This window comes from Neolamprologus brichardi, chromosome 12, assembly GCF_056152115.1.
Source record: "Neolamprologus brichardi isolate AB-2024 chromosome 12, ASM5615211v1, whole genome shotgun sequence".
Taxonomy (NCBI): Eukaryota; Metazoa; Chordata; class Actinopteri; order Cichliformes; family Cichlidae; genus Neolamprologus; species Neolamprologus brichardi.
This window is the reverse complement of record NC_142115.1, coordinates 27,823,230-27,838,574: the sequence shown is the minus strand read 5'-3', so window position 1 is coordinate 27,838,574 and position 15,345 is coordinate 27,823,230. Positions and strand designations below refer to the sequence as shown.

At 39.5% G+C, this 15,345-nt stretch overlaps 1 protein-coding gene across 2 annotated transcripts in view; it reads right to left on the bottom strand.

The window, feature by feature from the left end:
- Positions 1–3,544: 3,544 nt before the first annotated feature.
- The window catches only part of pi4kab (phosphatidylinositol 4-kinase, catalytic, alpha b), a 31,273-nt gene continuing 19,472 nt past the window's right edge, over positions 3,545–15,345 (bottom strand). For both annotated transcript variants that reach the window (XM_087849271.1, XM_087849272.1), the window contains 22 exons: positions 15,100–15,258; positions 14,650–14,801; positions 14,104–14,211; positions 13,883–14,010; positions 13,547–13,705; positions 13,379–13,458; positions 12,575–12,774; positions 11,791–11,881; positions 10,981–11,148; positions 9,663–9,716; positions 9,450–9,570; positions 8,704–8,833; positions 7,756–7,899; positions 7,583–7,653; positions 6,671–6,777; positions 6,463–6,567; positions 6,244–6,369; positions 6,020–6,140; positions 5,049–5,208; positions 4,882–4,971; positions 4,694–4,777; positions 3,545–4,600 (listed from right to left, as the gene is read on the bottom strand). In XM_087849271.1, the coding sequence (XP_087705397.1) occupies positions 4,549–4,600; positions 4,694–4,777; positions 4,882–4,971; positions 5,049–5,208; positions 6,020–6,140; positions 6,244–6,369; positions 6,463–6,567; positions 6,671–6,777; positions 7,583–7,653; positions 7,756–7,899; positions 8,704–8,833; positions 9,450–9,570; positions 9,663–9,716; positions 10,981–11,148; positions 11,791–11,881; positions 12,575–12,774; positions 13,379–13,458; positions 13,547–13,705; positions 13,883–14,010; positions 14,104–14,211; positions 14,650–14,801; positions 15,100–15,258 (2,610 nt within the window). In that variant the 3' untranslated portion in view covers positions 3,545–4,548. The remainder of the gene's footprint in view (positions 4,601–4,693; positions 4,778–4,881; positions 4,972–5,048; positions 5,209–6,019; positions 6,141–6,243; positions 6,370–6,462; positions 6,568–6,670; positions 6,778–7,582; positions 7,654–7,755; positions 7,900–8,703; positions 8,834–9,449; positions 9,571–9,662; positions 9,717–10,980; positions 11,149–11,790; positions 11,882–12,574; positions 12,775–13,378; positions 13,459–13,546; positions 13,706–13,882; positions 14,011–14,103; positions 14,212–14,649; positions 14,802–15,099; positions 15,259–15,345) is intronic.

The window sequence follows — 15,345 nt, the reverse complement described above, 5'->3', positions numbered from 1 at the left end:
TAATTTGCACCAGAGGTACACTTCAACTGTGAGAGACAGAATGTGAAAAAAAAATCCATGAATTCACATGGTAGGATTTGTAAAGAATTTATTCGTAAATCAGGGTGGAAAATAAGTATTTGGTCACCTCAAACAAGGAAAATCCCTGGCTCTCACAGACCTGTAACGTCTTCTGTAAGAAGCTTTTCTGTCCCCCACTCATTACCTGTATGAATGGCACCTGTTTGACCTCATCATCTGTATAAAAGACACCTGTCCACAGCCTCAACCAGTCAGACTCCAAACTCCGCCATGGCCAAGACCAAAGAGCTTTCGAAGGACACCAGGAAAAGAATTGTAGACCTGCACCAGACTGGGAAGAGTGAATCTACAATAGGCAAGCAGCTTGGTGTGAAAAAATCAACTGTGGGAGCAATCATCAGAAAATGGAAGACATACAAGACCACTGATAATCTCCCTCGATCTGGGGCTCCACGCAAGATCTCATCCCGTGGGGTCAAAATGATCATGAGAACGATGAGCAAAGATCCCAGAACCACACGGGGGGACCTGGTGAATGACCTGCAGAGAGCTGGGACCAAAGTAACAAAGGTCACCATCAGTAACACACTACAACGGCAGGGAATCAAATCCCGCAGTGCCAGACGTGTTCCGCTGCTGAAGCCAGTGCATGTCCAGGCCCGTCTGAAGTTTGCCAGAGAGCACATGGATGATACAGCAGAGGATTGGGAGAATGTCATGTGGTCAGATGAAACCAAAGTAGAACTTTTTGGTATAAACTCAACTCGTCGTGTTTGGAGGAAGAAGAATACTGAGTTGCATCCCAAGAACACCATACCTACTGTGAAGCATGGGGGTGGAAACATCATGCTATGGGGCTGTTTTTCTGCCAAGGGGACAGGACGACTGATCCGTGTTAAGGACAGAATGAATGGGGCCAAGTATCGTGAGATTTTGAGCCAAAACCTCCTTCCATCAGTGAGAACTTTGAAGATGAAACGAGGCTGGGTCTTCCAACATGACAATGATCCAAAACACACCGCCCGGGCAACAAAGGAGTGGCTCCGTAAGAAGCATTTAAAAGTCCTGGAGTGGCCTAGCCAGTCTCCAGGCCTCAACCCCATAGAAAATCTGTAGCGGGAGTTGAAAGTCCGTGTTGCTCGGCGACAGCCCCAAAACATCACTGCTCTTGAGAAGATCTGCATGGAGGAATGGGCCAAAATACCAGCTACTGTGTGTGCAAACCTGGTAAAGACCTATAGTAAACGTTTGACCTCTGTTATTGCCAACAAAGGTTATGTTACAAAGTATTGAGTTGTATTTTTGTTATTGACCAAATACTTATTTTCCACCCTGATTTACGAATAAATTCTTTACAAATCCTACCATGTGAATTCATGGATTTTTCTTTTTCACATTCTGTCTCTCACAGTTGAAGTGTACCTCTGGTGCAAATTACTGACCTCTGTCATCATTTTAAGTGGGGGAACTTGCACAATCGGTGGCTGACTAAATACTTTTTTGCCCCACTGTGTGTGTGTGTGTGTGTGTGTGTGTGTGTGTGTGTGTGTGTGTGTGTATATATATATATATATATATATATATATACATACAAAGATCCTAACTTTGAATCTCTTGTATGGTCCAGATGTGTTGCAGTGATGCAGCAACATCAAAATTACATCAGTGTGTTCCTCTCCTGTGAGTCAGTACACAATAAGATTTTAACCTAACAGAGTGTGAAGAGTACACCAACATGTAACCATCAGCACCTTTTTTCCCCACATTGAAATATGTAGACGTTTGATGAAAATCACTGCAAAAAAAGTAGAAGAAAAAACTAAGCAAGTGTGCTGTCATGGGATCTTTGCTACACTCACTCACTGCATCTGACTGGTTGGCCTCTAGCGTGTGCTGACCCTGAGCTGGTTCTGCTCTATCACTCCCATCTGGTAATGCAACCAGCAGCCCACTCCAAATGTACTCTAAGCTGCAGTCTATAAAGGCTGCCCGTTTAAAAGTTACATAAACAAGTCACATAAGCAGACTTGGCTGAAACTTCATTTCTAAACAGAAAATTTAGATTATTTTTCCAACTTCATCTTTTATTAGCTGTTGAACTATTGTTTTTGACGCATGTGTCCGATTATTCACCTAGTGCTGCTGAATGAATCTAAAGTAAAACCTTGGCTAGAGTATTTCATACGCTCCATACAGCAGAAACAGGAGTGTACAAGTTCACCTCCATTTAAAGTCAAGCTGCTGTCAGAGGGCACCATGTTCTCCTAAAGCAGAATCTGTCCGTGCATCTCTAAATGCTTGAAGCACACTTGAGGTCACTTTTATTAGAGGGAAAAGGTTTGGTAGCATTCTTGTTAGTGTGTTATGACAGAAATCAGCAGTATCTTTTTGAGCAGCTCGAGAACTTGGACACAGATTAAATTATGCCAGTATGTGCTGCCCTCTGGTGGATATATAACCAACTGTTAATCAGGGCTCTTTAACAGAATAGAATCACAGATCGTCTTGTGATCACAGTACTATTTGTTGGCCACAAAAGTGATGGTTTCATGATAAAGTGATTATCCAATACTGGGTATATAGCACGACTGTCATCTATGATACATTCACTACATGGTGGTTAGTGTGTATCTGTGATCAGTAATACAAGGTCGCAGTCTGGACTTTGGACATTGCAAAACCTTGATTATTTTCTTTTTCAGCCATTGTGCTGCTGGATATTTGATATGAGGTGTTTGTGCTGATATGCTGTTTGGCTTTCACCAGATGATGTCAAATGTCTCAACTTGGTTCTCATCTGTCCTACAAGAGGAGAATTTCTCAGATGTAACTTTGCAAATCTACGCTGTTTGTTTTTAGAGATACAGCTTATTTGGTTCCCAGGAGAAAATGTATTTGCTCGATCTTTTCGTAATTGTACTTAAATGAACAAATAACAGGGTGATCAAGCCTTATTAAGTCTGAGCTGCAGCTCTTGGGGTTTATGCAGTTTCTTTACTGGCCTTGGGACAAATTTACTGAGACATCCACTCCTGGGAAGACTGTGGCATTGTGTTAGTACACCTCAATGCTCCAGACCAGCAAAATGCCAAAACATCTAGTTTTATAGAGGTGCTCACACTTACTTGTGATCAGTTAATTAAGTGCATTTTACCAGGAGCACCTAGCTGCTACTTACTCTCTTAATTCCCATGGAAGCAGTCAGTTTTTAACAGGACTGAATAGAGTTGTTTTCACACGACTGTATCACTCTGACTCACTTCCCCTGCTGTTGGCTTTGTCTGAATTATTTCTTCAGTGCAAGTTAATTAACTTCTGTTCACTTGATCCTCTCTCGCTTGATAAGTTCTACCTAAAGAAGTCAAACTGTAGCAAGTCTGAGCAGTCAAATTGCACGATAAATCAATTTAAATATAGATATTGGCATTTTGCACCAATATGATCATATACTGCTCAATATTTTGTTTCAACCAAGTGTAACGCCTTCTGTTCTGGTCGATTTGTTTCACAAGGCATCCAGAAATACTGTGATAATTCTTTATTTGATTTCATATCTTATGCATTCTCATTCAAAAGGCATGAAGATAGAAAAGGAGACAGAAAATGGGTCATGGCTATAAATATATAAAGAGGCAAAATCTTTACAACCAGTAACAATACATGAAGGCTTACGCTGACCGTACAGAAATGGGGCACAGCACTGTGGATTACTAAAATATCTTTGAACAAAAGCCACATTGGACACAGGCTACATGGTAGTTAACATTTAACTTCATGCAACTGCCCAACAATTAAGCTGTGCCTTACCTTCACAGACAAACAATAGAAAAGACTGACTTAAAACCATTTATTACCCCTCCCCATTTGGCAATGCTAAATATACAAATCTCAGCCCCAGTCAACATGTGAGCATCATTTCTTCTGTTGAAAGTGAAAATATGAAAAATACATACAGTGTAACTCTATACAGTCAAGTCTCACTGTAAATACAAGTACCATGCCACAGATCAAAGTACTCTGGTCCATTAAAAAGAGAAGCACAGTAGTACAGTCAAGTACGAGATGACAGAATAGGCCACAATGGTCAGAACTGAAACTGGTCTACTTTAGCTACTTTAAGTATCCAATTACATTTCAAACCCCACCTAAAAATCAACAGAAAGCACATTCACGGACATTATAAATTATTTAAATTTGGCACAAACGCTAATAAAGTATTTTACTTAACGTGCAGATTAACAAGCATTTTTTTTCTAAGTACACAGAAGTCAAGATGCCAGTGCAATAGAATAATAATTAATAATATAATTGATTTTCATATGACATAATAAATAAGAGAAAATGTAATGTAAATGTAAAGCAAAGACATTTTTATAATAAAACAAACACAAGGGACAGCAGCCAACAATCAGCAAAAACAGTGAGCCACAATCTTCATTGGTGAACATCATCAAAGGCACACACGCAAACTCACGCACGCACACACTATGTACCAGCCAATATATGCACATGCTTAGGCACGAATGTTTAATATGGGATCTGGTTTTGGTAATACTGGAGCATGTCGTAGGTCCTACTCCTGTTTAACACAAAGGGGGAAAAAAAGAAGGATGCAATCAGAACTCTATATATACATATTTGTTTCTTAAACATAGAAATAAAATCTACCAACCTGTTGCTGAGGAAGCAATTCTGGATGACTTTGATGATGAAAGATGCTGCATCTTTTTCACTCAAACCTGGGTTGAATCGCTGCCTAGATGTGAGGAAACAAGATTTTTAACAACAACAGCAACTAGCATTGAAGGTTCTAATCAGCTTATTCATACCAGCACGAAATGCAAAAACATTCTCACTCACTTGAGCAATTTGATGGTCTGTCCTCTGAAGCAGGGAAGACCAGTGTCCAGCATGAGCGTGACCAAGGAGACGACTGCATCCATGTAGGGCCTGATTCACCACAGAAACTCGTCTTAATGTTACATGTTACTATTCAAAGATCAGATATTATTTTCTATAGCACTCACCTGACAGCCAGGTATCCCCTAACGCACATCTCCATGAACCACTTGAAGGGTGTCGCCTCCATTTTTCCACCCATGATCATCACCATTTCATCGGTTAGCTTGATATCTGGCTCCCAGCCGAGGTTTCCACCGGGAGAACTTTCAAACATGAACCCAAAGTCTGGAAACAAATAAGCACACAGATGTAATTTCAATAAATTAATAGGGTTTTTTTTTTTTTAAAATAGGAGTTTGGTGGGGAAAAGATAATTTTATGTAAAATCTATACAACTATGAATATTCAGAAGAGTTTTCACAAACTGCAGTCAGAACTTTGGATGCAAGCCATCTTTTACATTTTTTTAAAGCATTTTTCTCTATGCCACACAGTAATTGCTTTTTATTGATAATAATAATAATGGATTGGATTCATATAGCGCTTTTCAAGGCACCCAAAGCGCTTTACAATACCCTTATTCATTCACTCTCACATTCACACACTGGTGGAGGCAAGCTACGGTTGTAGCCACAGCTGCCCTGAGGCAGACTGACAGAAGCAAGGCTGCCATATCGCGCCATCGGCCCCTCTGGCCAACACCAGAAGGCGGTAGGGTAAAGTGTCTTGCCCAAGGACACAACGACCAGGACAGAGAGCCCAGGGATCAAACCTGCGACCTTCCGGTTACAGATGCGCTTCCCAACCCCCTGAGCCACGGTCCCACCACCCGTCCCACCACCCTGTGGCCACCACCGAAACACATAGAGATCGAGGCCCACCATCTGGAAGATGTTCTTAAAGAGGCTGATGGATAAATGTTTGTAGAGACTTACAATTTTAAGAATGGTAAACTACTAAACAGCTGAATTTTCATCATAGATTAGTAAGACACAGTTCATGGGAAAAAACTGGCAACTTTAATTGAAAATCACAAAAAGCAACCGAAATGAGTTTCAATAAGAGAAACACACAGAGAAACACACTGAATACACACCAATGTGAATGAGGTGGCCCTGGCTGTCCAGCATGATGTTGCCATTGTGTCTGTCTTTTATTTGCAGCAGGAAGAGCAGCAAGCTGTAAGCTGCCATACTGCGAATGAAGTTGTACCGTGCCTGAAAGGACAAGAGTTGGAAGGAATATGAAAAAAATCTGTCAATAGGAAAATGGTCTTTTAACTGACAGATGACTAGAAAAAAACTCAGATTCAGTATTTACCTTCTGGAAGGCTAGAGTGGATTCATCTCCATACTGGTTCCTGAAATAGTCGTACATGCCAAAGTCTGTCTGTCGGCCCAGTTGGTCACGAGACTTGCAGTCAGGAATGCACTCAATCACTCCACACTGTGGCACAACATCGGAAAGAGGAGGAATAAGAGGAAGTATAGACTTGCACATTCAGTAGTTCATGTAAGGAAGGGGTTGGTGTGAACTTACTCCTGGAGCAGTGGCCACCACCCTGTACGGAAACACATAGAGGTCGAGGCCCACCATCTGGAAGATGTTCTTAAAGAGGCTGATGATCTGAAGGGCCAGCATGTCCTGTGAACACAAATCAGCAAATAGAGAAAATTAAATCGGGCTAAAATAGAGATAGCGATGATAATTAGGGAGAGGTTAATTATCAGAAGTATGAAAGTGAGACCTGTCTGCAATCATCTCCAACTTTGAAGATGGCTGCCTGCCAACAGATCCTCTTTGCCTCCTCTTCACTCTTCCCCTCATCCACCGAATCTGAGCGACACAGCAGACCTGAGGGAGAGACGTTATGGCACACTTTTAATTTCAGCGCAACTTTAATAAATATTTGTAAAGCAGTTTTAAGGCACATTAAAGATAAGCGTACATATCTAACAAACAAACACACAGTCAGACACATTATCGCACACTCATCCTTCAAACACATTCACACACACTCGCATTAGAAGAACAAGAGGCAAAAGAATAATGGGCGAAAGATTAAGGAAGAGCTAATTCTTAGAAATTAGTTTTCAGCAGTCATTTAAAACAAAGCACAAATGCATCTGAATCTATTAGATGTAACAAATATTACAGTTATGTATAAAGAAAAGAGATATGAACCAAGGATTAAGCCCTGGGTGATTCCACATACTGGTGGTGCTGATGACGACAGTTGTTAAAATGAATTCTGATGTGTCTGTCAGATAAGTGTGACGAGAACCACATGACCAGTTTCAGAAGCATTAAAACTACTCCCTATCCCCTGCTCACTCAGAAGTTGTGTTTTGGTCCTTACTGCGCTCGAGCTTCATCATACAGAATAATGCCTGTTTAGAGTTTGAGTTTAAGATTTGCACCAATAACACAAATTATCTGAAAGCCAATCCCAGTCCAATAGATCTAACTAAAGGAAAATTAAAACCCTGCATTACACACTGAAGAGAGACTTTAAGTGATGCAGGACTAAACTTGTGACCAGTAAACACTTTATGATTGGAGGAACTTCAGTTAATTTGTAACAAGTTAACTGAAACACACATTGTTGTGCACAGCAGAGCAGCACATGTTTGAAGCAGCCCTTTAACATAACCAGTACCTTCTTTTTCCAGCTCAATGACTCCACACCTCTTAACTTTGAACTTGGCCAGGTAGGGAGCCTTGGCAGCACTAAACAAAAACACAAAGAGTAGAAGAGCATATTTTTACACTTTAACATTTCACTGTTTTATTTTCATTCTAAAAAATGTAAAGGTTGGTTATTATGCCCACCTCTGCATAGGAGTACCAGATTTGTAATCTATATCCAAAACTATGGCCTCTGGGTTACTGGGCAGATAACAGCCAGGCTGGACTTTGATCTGTGACATGGCTTCCAGACAGGCCCTCTTCCTCTCCTCTCCTTTGGGAAAGGGTCTGACAAGGACAAACAAAACAACTTAAACTCACAGAGTTACAACACTTGTAGGTCTATTACCTCTGTTACTTAGAAAAGCATGCATGGGTATCTCCATGAATGACTCCAGATAATATGTGACAGCCAGGCTCTGCTGTTAACCACAGAGGGGAGCTGCCAGGGTAGAGTCTTAAAGTCATGGGACAGACCCTTCTCCCCTGGCTTGTTGCAATTAGTGCTGTAATAAGGGCAGAGGGGAATTTCCCGAACTCTAGTGGCCTGACAAAACACTCTCTGTATCAAGGTTGTCAGAAAACAGCTCATCAGCTGCAGAGTGTACACACTAGTGGACAGGCGGTCGGGGGGCTGGGGAAACACAGCATAGCCTGTTTTCCAAAATTAAGTATGGTGGGAGTGACAGCGAAGCAACAAATAGACAAATAAATGAACAACAAAGGGATTTAAAGAGCAGAACACTGGAGCCAGGGGAAGGAACGAAGCTTCTTGGCTCATGGGAATAAGTGTTATCACTTCATGAACACTTTGCAGATTACCAAGAGGGCTTGGATCTTTTTAAACAGAAAGGCTCAACTCCAGCAGTTACTTTGAAATCTCTGAAAAAAGTCAGAACATCAACTTGATATTTTTCATCTTTTGTCTCAGGCGTTCATGAGTTTTGAGATTGAGGAACATAGCTAAGGACAAAAGAAAAAAAAATAATTTAAGGAAGCAACACTGTAGCAAAAGTTCACTTTGGAAACTCCCTAAAACGTAAACAACTTAAAATTCATAAAAGCACAGTGAAATAAATAGTGTTTTCATACTTTATAATGGCTGACACATTGGTTATTTCATTGAAGAAGTCAAACTCCCTCTGGTAGAAGTCTTTGGCCGGGCCAGACAGTGAATTGATGATCTCCTCCACCATCTGTTCCAACAGTTCTCCTATGTCAGCTGCAGGACAGAAGATCATGAGTTTTTGCAACTGTAGCAACATATTGCAATATTTACACTGAACATTTCACATCTGGTAGTTGCAGCAACCAAATGGTCACCCAGAGGTTGAACATGCAATGCTTTCAATGGCAGATTGCCTGGTAAAGGTTGCCCAACCTCCAGACAAACCGGTGAAGGTTTGCAAATAACTTCCATGCCAACTGGTTGTATTCTGGTTATAATCCTATATAAAAGAAAGGCTATGCATTTATGTCATTTTGCAGTTAAATCATCATCCTGCAGCAATCTGTGAGGTTCTGTAGTTAATACGATAGCAAAAGATTTGTGGTTTTTGAAGATGTAACATGAGTAACCACTGTATTCTCATAAAGAGATTGCAAGTGATTTCCAAGTTGACCCAAACTGAGAGAAGACCGTCTTCATTAACGTTTTATCGCCATCTTGAGGCACCAAGACGCTTTGGAGAAAACATCAGACTGTGAGTGGTCACAGATGTAGTCTGGTCCATTTCAAAAGGCAACAAGATTACTGGTCATTGCACATGTTCTAAACCCACTGCTTTTTTTAGTCTGAGTGTGGCATAGTGAAGAAATAATGAAGGGGAGCATCTCACGGTCTTTTTGGTTTCCTTCCTCATCCAGGTATATGTTCGTCTTCATATTCCAGATGAACTGGTGAGCCAGCAGCTGAGACTTCTGAGCAGCCCACAGGATGTACTCTCTCACATAACCCATCTGCACCAGGATGCAAACAGGGAAATTCGATCATTTATTCATGTTAAGAGGGCTTTGAATGTATTTGCTGACTCAGAAAATATGATAATTACCTTGTCATAACGAAGAGCTTGTACAATTTGAGGAATGTAAAACAAAATGGCATCCTAAAAAGACAATAAAAACAAAAAAGTAATTAACACTACACCAACAATTTAGCTTATTACAGTAAACTTCACTCAAACGTCATTTCTAATAATGTTTAAAGGAAAGGAAATTTGTAAGGGGAAACGAAGGTACTTTCCCAACCCTCTTTCATCTGATAACCTAAAAACCGTCTATCATGCACATAAATCTTCTTTAATATCAATATTAGAAATAAAATAAAACTATAAATTTTCTGTAAACTGCATCTGGACAACCATTAGCCCACCACTACTCAATTGTAACTGTAGCTACTGTATTTAAACTGTTATTCTTGAGGTTTTTTTAAACTGATAACATAATTTGTCGATCTATAGCAGCCATTACCAAAGTCGAGCCGTGGCCCACTTAAATCCAGAAAACCCCATGGGGCCCACCCAATCTTAATCTTCACTCTAATCAAAATACAGCAGAAAGTGATGTGTTTCCTTAAAAAGGAACACAGGCGGTTGGCTATAAATTGCTAATGCAACCGAGTTATATGCAAAGTGTTAAGGCTAATGTGTGACCCACCTGCCACAGGGAGGTGGGTCACACATTTCACAAACCTCAATGAAAGAGCAGTAAATTTAGGTGAGAGTAATATCACAAACTACCTCCTATTACCAAAAAAACCCCCCAATTTTTATTCACTTTTTATATAAATAATGAAATGTTTATAAATCTACATACTTGTAATTTCTTCCTGAATTTCTCTTATTAATTTGTCCCACCAGGAGACCTCACCCCACGGTTTAGGAATTATTGATCCATACAATTAACCTACATGAACAACTAGCTATACATTTGTTCAACCTCCATTTAAATGTACTGTTTTCCACTGGAAGTTCAACTTCTACCACCATGTTTGCAGATGTGGAATTGTTATTTGAAGGCCCTGTCTCTCTCCTATAATTTCTATGGTCAACCTACACTGTTATCCCACATTTTAATAACTTATTTTAACTGTTTATCCGACCATATTAACTGTTTTCAAGTTTAATTGTTTGCCTACAGTATCAGATGTTATTTTCAACTGTTAGCCATAAATCTCATGGGACTGGTTTAACTATCCACTCACTTTTTAACCATCTAGTTAACAGTTATGAATTTCCTGTCGCTGCTCATTTCAACACTTTATCCATTTCTGGTAGTCAAATCTGAACTTTTCTTGAATTAACTGTAACAGCTGGGTTCATCTTTACACCCATGTGAAAAAAATGGAAATAATTGTATATCTCTACATACGGGAGGAAAGGAGCGGAGCACTTTGACCCCATACTGGGCTGTGAGGGGATGAGGAGGGTACATGGACGAGAAGTAGGATAGTCCAGTTGGTGGATCTGCTGGAGCCCAGCACAGGATATGACTCAGCTCTGGAGAGTCGGCATCAATTGTGTGCCATGTCACCAGAAACTGCAGAAAAACATCAAAAAGTATTAAAATTGAATCCACATTTGCTACATTACTATGATAGGTCCCATATAATGTATCACAGAATCAGCCCTGATTGTGTGCTAACTAGCCACCAGAGGAAACTGTGTTTATTAGTTACTAAATTAACTGGAATAAACAAGTATGATCTGTCAAAGAGCATTATCTGCAAAATCACAGTGGTCATTGGGGAAAGCTGTGTTTTTCCTCCACTGCTCCTTCTTTAAACAGGTACAAGACTCATTAAGAGTTCAATCACGCAAAACTAAACACAAAGGACTGGAGAGGGCTGGAGGGAAAACGATTACTCAATAACACAATTTCTCATGTGACACTATAGCCACTTAAAAAAAAACACTAAGTGACAAACAAAAACTTTTTTGTTTGTTCATAAAATGTGTTAGTTTCATGATGACAGTTACTGTGTCAGTGGTACTTTGTTCTGGAGGTTTAAGCCTTTACTGAAAACCAGCTGAGTTACAGTACTTTAAACCATTCACTCTAAGTTTGTTCTTGCACACATGATGTTTGCTCGACACTAAAATAAAAGCATCATGAATTAAACCAAACAGACAATTGTCACAATCCACCTGGTGGTTTGTGAAGACAGGTGGTAGACCTCACCTTGACCGCCTCAGGAACGTCACACACAGCAGCTGGATCCATTCGCACTAAACGAGTCACCTCAGAGACAATAGCCTCTGTGTTTTTGAATCTGAAACAAAATAAATAAATAAAATTCAATAAATGGCTTATGTCTTTCCATAAATGACACATGACACTCACCTTATTTCAACAACAAAATTATCTGCCATCTGTTACTGTTTCATGTTATTCTAAAGCAGTTTCATGGCCAATGAGTTTTTTCCCTTGTTGTTTTATTCATATTTTGATATTTGATTACCAATAACTAGATTTTTAATTTAGCAATGGTGAAGATGAGTGTCAGAGGTGACTTGCGACAGCAAGAAGTGCAAGAATGAAAGGGAAGAATTTACAAAAAAAAAAAAACTGTTAGTGAAAACTGCCATCATGTATGGTTAGGAAATGATGGCACTGACAAAAATACAGAAAGCCAAGGTGAACATCTGATGTTAACATTTTCAGTTGGAGCCCAAGATGGACAAGACTAGAAATGAGTCTCTCGGAGGGACAGCTCAGTTTAAGCATTTTAGAGACAAGGTTAGAAAGGCGATGCTGAGATGGTTTGGACATGTGCAGAGGAAGGATGGTGGATACACCAAACATTATTTTATTATTTCAGAATTTAAAACAAGATTTTTTTTTTTTATTTATGCTTTTTACTTTAACTGTTTTCTGTTGAATACAAGCATTCAAGTTTTTCAAATTAGACAAAATGTATTACATTTATGAAACAGGATGCAAAGCATTTTGATTTTCTGTGTACCTGGCAGGCAGCTGGAGGGCAAGGTAGGGTGCTATGCTCCACGCTAGATTGACGTTGTCCTTCCACTGTTTCTCCGTCAGACTGATGTATCTGGATCTCCAGTTAGCAATACTTGTCTCCACTGACTGTTCTGTAGTAATGGCAAGCTCTTGAGTGGATAAGGGATTGTACCATATTGTCAGCCGCTCAATCTCACTGGCCTGGAAAGAAACATACAAGTTTAGATCAGTTGGATTTCATGTAATTTGCATTATGAAGTTTGTGAAACATAAAGTGGCTAAAGTAGCATCAAGCCCAAATTAAAAAGCTGACCTATTATGCTTATTTACATTTGTTATTATTGAACTCCACTTGAATGATTTCCAGTTCAATTTAACCCTTATTTATGTCATTCAAGTTTATTGTCTCCCTGAAACAAGTTCCCTCAATGTTCAAGCCACCCTCCCTGCAAGTCAACTACTTCTTACTGGCTGCTCAGTCAGAGAGTTTGAAGAGCAGACAAGTGGAACTGCTGTGCCTGAACTGACCATATTAAGGCTACCCGCTGTCAGTGACATCGTGCAGAACCAAGAGTAGAAAAAAAAAGTCTAAAACCTGAGCTTATGGCTCATAGAGAATACTTGTATATACTCTGACTCTACATTTTATTCATGTTTAATATAATCATGCAGCACTCTAACAGAAAATTCTGAAAAGCATAATAGGTCAACTTGCAACTATCTATTCATAAAAAGAAAAATATACTAAAGCATGCGCTTCACTTTATTGCCACATATTTGTGAATAATAATACTTGTTGAAATACCAGTAAAGCCAGAAGAAGAGTCCTGCGTTTCATGTAATACTTGTGCAGCTGGGTGCCTCTATTGCTTTTTTTAGACAGTCCTGAAATGTATAAAGAAAGAGTGGTGAAAAAGAAGCAGAGTCACTGTAACCAACTTCGCATATATAATTTTAACACACTGTGTTTTACCTGATTTCTTGGATATGGTGGACATCCCTGAGGACAGAGGGTATGTGTTGATCCATCCCTGAGCGACCTGCTGCCTCTGACCCACTGCTACGTCGAGACTGCTTCGGCTGTCTGTCACTGCCACTACAGACAGGCTGTTCACAGACATGTCTTGGGGATCTGTGTAACAATAAATACCATCAGGCCCAGATCTAAACATCAAAACATAAACTTTAAGAAAATAATACTGAAATCCTGTGACTGTTTTTTTCCTGTTCAAAGCATCAGTATAACATCACAGAGTGATGACAATGGCTGTACAAAATAGTAATTCGTTAATAATTACTGAAGATATACCTGGAGGAACCAGCTGGTTGGCAGTCAGATATTTCTTGTCAGACTGCAGGCTGGCATAAAACTTGATCATTATACTGATGTCTTCTCTCAGCCTTTTATCTGTTTGAGTGGGAAATCTGGGAGCAACGCTACACAGAAACAAACATAAAAATAAGTCATTAAACAGCTTTAAAGACACTAAACAGGGGTTTCTTTATTGCAAATAAAACTAGTTTAATTACCTGAAGTAATCAAAAGCTGTGGAATAGATTTTTTCTCGCAGTACGTTCCTGATGGTAGCATTTGTCACCACATCAGCATGCAGAAGATTAAGACCAAGAGTCAACAGTCTGAAATAAAGCAAAAGGACGATACAACAGTTTAGGATTATGCATTTGGCGATGCTGCTAATAGAATAGAATAGAATTCAACTTCATTGTCATTGCACATGTTACAAGTACAAGCCAACGAAATGCAGTTTGCATCCATCCAGAAAGTGCTTTAGCAATAATATAGATTTAATACAGAATATGGATCTCTTATAGGTATGTTACAATGTACACAGTATGAAGGTATGTTCTGAGTATACTATAACTATAAGTATGTACAGGCTATAGCTGTAGTGAGTGTACAAGCTATGTACAGGCTATGAATAGGTTATACATGTGGTTAAAAATATGAAAACTATACAGATTGTAGATATACAATTGCGAGTATATATAAACAATTGTAAACAGTTGTATTTGTAAACAAATACTGTGATTGCCACAGTTTTTCAAAGTAAACACCTGAATCTTGGTCCAATGGCAGCAATATGTTTGTTTATGCTGCTTTTGGATCCTCCTACATTCAAAGACAGAGATCGCTGTAAAATGGCTGTGAAAATCTCCACTTGGTCAGCACTGGAGTACTTGGCTATCTCGAACCTCTGCACCAGAAACTTGAAGAAAGAAAGAAAAAGAAAATGTTTATGTTTCCAACCTTTACCAGTTTGTAGAAACAAATAAGCTTTGTAGGTGATGAGATCCAAAATTCTTGGGCTGATCGACTCTTCCAGATGTAGCATATTAAAATAGATTTAAAAACTGATCAGTATTGACCTACAGATATCTATCCATTAAAAGTCAGGACAAGTGATGAAAAACATTCAGCAAAGAAACAGTTCAAAAGCAGCTCGATGGCCACATTACTTTTAAAAATAAACAGCAAACAACACAAGTTTATTCTGTATAACTGACCTCTATCCAGAGGAAGTGAGGGACGACATCAGGAGCACAGGGTGTAGGTTGGCTCTCCTCTGAGACAGCCAGAGGGCCAGCCTCGACCTTAGCCTCCAAGAATAAACCCATTTTCAGCTCTACTGTCATCTGCCAAGCTCCTGCCATTTCACGCATGAACTAAGAAGAAACATTAAAGATAATCAACTTAAACTAAACGTGCATTCATGTAATTATTTAAACGATTTTAAGAGAAGTGACACATAC